Here is a 6000-nt window from a genome sequence, read left to right as displayed (position 1 = left end):
TTATGAGAAGTTGTATAAGTAGCACTTTTCATAATTTTGTTAATCTTTAATTAATTTCTTAAGAATATTTATTAATATTTTTGTAAGTTATTTATAACAATTTTTTAAAAACTAAATTAGCTGTTTAACTAGTAAAAGTGTTAATTTAATTAATCAACGATAATTAAGTATACATTTTCAATGTTATATAATATATCAAATAATAAATGGATATAAAATAGGAAATTAAATTTTAAACCAATATAAAGAATCATATATGTTTTTAAGAATATATGTGGACTTTTTTTAATTAAAACTATTTTACATAATTTAAAATTAAAAAACGGGGCCCGGTTCTCCATTCAAATAAAACCCCATTACCAAGTTTTTAACAAAAGCTCTAACAAAGAATCCACGGGTCCATAAAATTAGTCCGACAAATCAGCACATTAATCGATATTATGCAAAACAGCAAATTTTTATGCCACACGATTTCTTATTCCTTAGCAAATAATCATTTTTTCTTACCCACTACTATTAGTTATTATATTGCTATTACCTGTCATTATTTTTCATGTGCATATCACACAAATAATCAGGAAGATTGTATTGGTGCATACACTATTCAAACTACCCAGTCCAAGTATCTTCTTCCCAGATCTATTAACTAAGTGAAGAGGAATCAAGAGGAAAAAAATGGGATCAGAAAATAAAGTGGAGCTTCCAGTTATCAACTTCTCCATTCAAGACTTGGAATTGAATGAAGCAAAGTGGGAATCAGTGAAATACCAAGTCCACAAAGCACTTGTAGAATATGGTTGCTTTGAGGCCATGTTTGATAAAGTCCCTTTGGACCTCCTCAAAGCCATTTTTGTAGAACAGGAAGAGCTTTTCAATCTTCCTTTACAAACCAAGCAACGTTTGGTGCATGGTAATAGGCCCTACCATGGTTATCTTGGGCCTCATCAACTCTATGAGAGTTTGGGAATTGAGGATGCAGATGTTTATGAGAACGTGGAAAGTTCACTCAAAATCTTATGGCCAGAAGGAAAACCAAATTTCAGGTATGCATTAAAAATAATAAGTTTTTATTTCACACACCGCACATTAAAAGATATATCTCTAGAGACACTGATAATATATTGTTTATTTTTTAACACATGAAAAATTGTATATATTACAAGATATAAATCTTATATCACACATTCACGTTAGTATAACAAATGAAATAGAACATTTTTTTTACATTATAAAGGTGCTTTTATGTATGAAGTTATATGGTGATTCAAATGTTCAAATGTAATTATTTATGACTTCAAATTTGAAAAAAAAAACATCCAATAATAGAATACCTTTTCACCCCTATTTTTTGGTAATTATTTGGCAGCAACAATATACAATCCTTCACAGAGCAAGTGACAAGGTTGGATCAGATTATTAGGAAGATGTTTCTGGAGAGTTTAGGTGTTGAAAAATATTTGGACCAACACATGGACTCAACACATTACCTGACACGGCTTATCAAGTACAAAGGCCCTCAAACTAATGAAGCAAAAGTTGGCATATTAGAGCACACAGATAAGAACACATTTACCATATTGTGTCAAAATCAAATTGACGGTTTAGAGTTACAGACTAAAAGTGGAGAGTGGATCAAATACAAGCCCTCATCATCAAATAGCTTCGTGGTTGTTGCTGGGGACGCCCTTCATGTAATTTCTATAAACATTCCATTTTCTCTAGGAAATTAGAAAATGATCTTAAAAAATATGTGACACTTTAAAATATGATCATTAATGCAAGAGCCTAATGAAATACGTTGCAGGCATGGACAAATGGCAAAGTGCATGCACCCATTCACCGAGTGATGATGATTGGAAATGAAACAAGGTTCTCTCTTGGAGTGTTCACAGTTCCAAAACAAGGGGTCATAATAGAAGCCCCAGAAGAGCTTGTGACAGAGGAGCATCCTTTGCTTTTTAAGCCCTATGTCCACAGTGAGTTCATGGAGTTTCTTCGTTCTTCTGAGGGTGTTAAAAATGCTCTGAAGGTTTATTGTGGAGTCTGAGATTTAATCAATGATTGTATGTGTATTAAGTTACACTAGTGCTCCCTCTACCCAGTCCCTATGGATTTTCATAAAACAATGTTTGTATTCAAGTTTGCAATATGGTGTGTGTAATTGTGAACCTCTCTTCTCCGATCATATGGACATGCATCTTTGTATTACAGTTTCTAAAATAAAAGCATGTGCGTCACTATTTGCAACATTCAAGAGCAAGTCAGTCATACTTTGTTTTAAAAAAATGTTAACTTATGATAAGTAATTAAAATCAATAAATTTTTATTAAAAAATATTAATCATAAAAATATAGAAGTTTAATAAATGATATTTTTAATAGACATTTATTAAGTTTAAATGTTTAAAACTAACACTAAAGATGAGTTTAATTATTTTATTTTTATTTTACATTGGAAACTACAAGCATTTATCCGTAAGCAAGATAATATGTGGCTTTCTAATACTGGAGCAAGAAGATTGTTCGCAAAATTGAACATTTTAGAGATCTATAATTGTTTCAGTTTCTGTGACCGTTACAGTTGCGCAAGTTAATGCTAGGATTCATTCAGTTTTTCACACTTAACGTAAAAATGTGATAAAAGTGTTTTATAATTGTTCCGATGCTTAACAAGTTTTGCATTATTTATTTAATTAGCTCGTCACAACAATTAAAACGCAGTAAAAATGATAAACTTCGTAATTTGTAGTTTTATTTACATGATACATTGTATATTGAATGACCACCTACAATAACTCTGCAATCAAGATGATTTACTTTAAAAGATAATATACGATTATAACTACTAATGAAAAAATTAATGATTGAGATTTAAATTTTATAATTTATTATACAAATGTATTTAATTTCAATTTAATCATTAACTTTCTTATTAATAGTTATAAATTTACCTTATCTTTTAAAATACACTCTCTCTTAAGTGTGGAATCTTTAAAGAATTATGAGGCAGTATTTACAAGTTTTATATTCATAAAGTTGACAAATTTAAGCTTATATTATAACAAACATGTTGTTTTGTACACTTTTATTTCACAATTTTAAAATATTTTATTGATAAAATAATATTTTAATCCCCTAATTTTATTTAATTTCTTATGGAACTTATTTTTTCATTTTATTTTAATCCTCTATTATTTTTACCTAGTCTAATAAGTTAATTATTTTTGTAACCCATCTAATTTCGTTAACGATGATGTTGAAGTGACATCAGTGTTGAGTTCTGGTAAGTTACTCAATTACATAATTTCCATTTGTCACTAACCAGTCTATCAGTTCCTTATACTGTTCTCTTTTTGGTTTCTGTTAGAATGTGAGACATAAAAAGTCTGTGGAAGACTTCTTCATGCATAGCCCTCTTTTAAAATCAAGAAAAAAAAAACCCTATCAAACCATTCTTTTCTGGCCAACGCCTAGTGAACTACCTCACCCTAGTGACATTTTTCTAGGGATCAACACAACTTGACAGATTTAATAGCATAAGTAAAATTTGATTAATTTAAAGTTCGATCACATAGTACATTATGACAAGCCTCTTTCACATAAATACTTGGAAGCTAAAGAAACTTAAGATTTTTATTCCACAAACACACAACATAAAGTAGTCACCAAAATACGCATACACATTTTAACTTTGTGATATATTCATATCATAGAGACCGTACATACACTATCATCATACATAATTTGTGCACCTCAAACACCACAATATGCTTTGATCCGAGATGCAGATTTTACAGCTTCTTCAGTGAGAAAGAAACGAAGATATCCATAATGGTCAAATGGTTTGTAACGAAGAGGATGTTCCTCATCCACTAGCTCTTCCTGTGGCTCCATCACCTTACCAGCATATGAAAGCAACCCTAAGGAGTATCTGTCTACATTTGAATTCATGAATACTCGGTGCATACATCCTCGTATCCTGTCGTTACTCCAAACCTGCAAAATGAAACTTTTAATGGAAGAGTGATATTCATAACAGCAATGATATCCACACAAAAGAATTTGTACACTTTGAATTAGGTATACCACTTTTTTGTTAACCACGTATCAGTTTAGTTAACGGGCTAGTTAATAATCAAATTGCCAGATCATGTAGTCAAATGTTACACAATATTAATTAAGAAGTTTATGCATCACAAATTGTTAGCATGCAAACAAAAAGTAGTTTGCTAGCATCATTTTCCATTTCATAGTAATTTTGCATTGTTTGGAGTCTTCTATTTTAATAACTATTATCTAGAGCTGAATTATGATGGCATAGATAAATCAATTGAGTGTGGGGATCGCCTATCAATAATATTTCTTAGGAACATCATTTATTCAGAAAAGAAGGTAAAAGGGTGAAAAGACAATTACCATGAATGCATCACCAGCCAAGACAGCAAACATAGAAGGTGAGGCATCAACCTGGAACCACTCTCCATCCTTCAATTGTATTTCTAAGCCATTTAACCTCTGATTCAGAATAGTTAGGAAGCCTGAGTCCGTATGAGGATGCACTCCTGCATTGGTCTCACCCACCTTCGGTGTTCTGTATTTGTAGCATCTGAGCACATAATCAGTTGATTCAATCAAAGACTCACATTTCTGATTGTCCAGCCCATAGCTTTCAAACACCATTCTCTTAACAATGTAATCTAATTCTGCCACTTTCTTTGTATAGGAACTGACACTTTCACTAAAAATAAAATGGACATCCACCGAAACATAGTAAGGAACTTTTGATAAACAATTTAACTAAACACATTTGTAAAGTGATTATTGTTTATCAAAATTAGCTGGTAAAGTGATTATTGAAGTTTAGTTACGCTAAAACCCAAAATTTAAGATATAAACATCTTTCATAATTTTAAATGAACTTTGTTGACCCAACGGTTGATTAATTACCTGAAACTGTGATTCCCTTGTGGCCACATAATAGTTGTGTACTTGTGGCAATCTTTTGCACTTAATGGGTTGTCAATGGCCATGGATTCATACAAAGGAATATCAGGGCGTTGACCAGCATAGCTATAGATAGGCTTATCAGTGGTGGGTTGCATTTTTGTTTCTAATGGAAGATCAAAGAGTTGTTCCATTGAAGAGAAGACAGAGTCATAGAGCAGTGGATCAACCTTGTCGTAGAGTGCTAGGAATCCACCGTGATCCTCGAATGCACTTCTCACAACTTTACAACATGAAACCCATGTGTCAGTACCAGGTTTCATGTTTTCATCAGCGAAATCAATAACAGGTAGAGGCGCCTGAGCCTGTGTTTCTGACACCATCATCCTTCCTAGTTTTTGCTCCCTTACCGTATATCGATGGAACTGGAACACGCGTATTTATATTTGATTTCTATCATGCAACTTTGGGTTGAAAGAAAGTGCAATATCTTAAAAGAAGATGCTAACTAGTTCCACGTTGAATAATTAAAACCAGAATTTTATTATTAAAATATATATGTATTTGTTCTTGTAATTTTTTGAAGTATTTTTAATACAAATTTATTATTTTCAACTTTTTTAAACAAGATTTTAACAAGGTGGTATTTTAAATTAAAATCTGTATAATCTGTGTTTGGTTTTTAGACCAACCTGCACAGTTTGGCTCAGGCTTATTTCTTGAACAGAGAAATGTTATACAATTTTTTAAATATATTTTTATTATTAGATAAAATTGTTCAAATTATTAAAAAAAAATGTAAATTTTACTCTTAGTTTAATAAATTTTGTTCATATTTTTATAAATTTTAATTAATAAATAAAATATGTTAAAAAATTGTACCACTCCTCTGTTCTCTTCTTGAATAATAATGATAAAAAAGATACCTTTTTTCTGTTAACCGTACAACCACTATAAAAAATTCATAATTAGTTTTCGAATCAAGGTCACTGTTAACACATATCTTGACAAAAAATTTTAAATAATTGCTTCGTGGTAAGCATGACGGCACTAAAGA

General features: G+C 31.0%; 2 protein-coding genes across 2 annotated transcripts; one reads left to right on the top strand and one right to left on the bottom strand.

Annotated features, from left to right (window-relative positions):
- The first annotated feature begins 675 nt into the window (after positions 1 to 675).
- On the top strand, positions 676 to 2047 carry LOC113863854 (probable 2-oxoglutarate-dependent dioxygenase AOP1). Its single transcript, XM_027497608.1, has 3 exons — positions 676 to 1043; positions 1367 to 1691; positions 1805 to 2047. The coding sequence occupies exons 1-3, from the start codon at positions 676 to 678 to the stop codon at positions 2045 to 2047; spliced, it is 936 nt and encodes a 311-aa protein (XP_027353409.1).
- A 1570-nt stretch (positions 2048 to 3617) lies between these two features.
- Positions 3618 to 5350, bottom strand: LOC113863852 (probable 2-oxoglutarate-dependent dioxygenase AOP1). The gene is made up of 3 exons (XM_027497606.1): positions 4947 to 5350; positions 4416 to 4737; positions 3618 to 3995 (listed from the first exon to the last, which is right to left on the bottom strand). The coding sequence occupies exons 1-3, from the start codon at positions 5327 to 5329 to the stop codon at positions 3753 to 3755; spliced, it is 948 nt and encodes a 315-aa protein (XP_027353407.1). The 5' UTR covers positions 5330 to 5350; the 3' UTR covers positions 3618 to 3752.
- Positions 5351 to 6000: the final 650 nt, after the last annotated feature.

Source organism: Abrus precatorius, unplaced genomic scaffold (genome assembly GCF_003935025.1).
Source record: "Abrus precatorius isolate BTA unplaced genomic scaffold, Abrus_2018 Scaffold3, whole genome shotgun sequence".
Classification (NCBI taxonomy): Eukaryota; Viridiplantae; Streptophyta; class Magnoliopsida; order Fabales; family Fabaceae; genus Abrus; species Abrus precatorius.
This window is presented reverse-complemented; position numbering and strand designations above follow the sequence as displayed.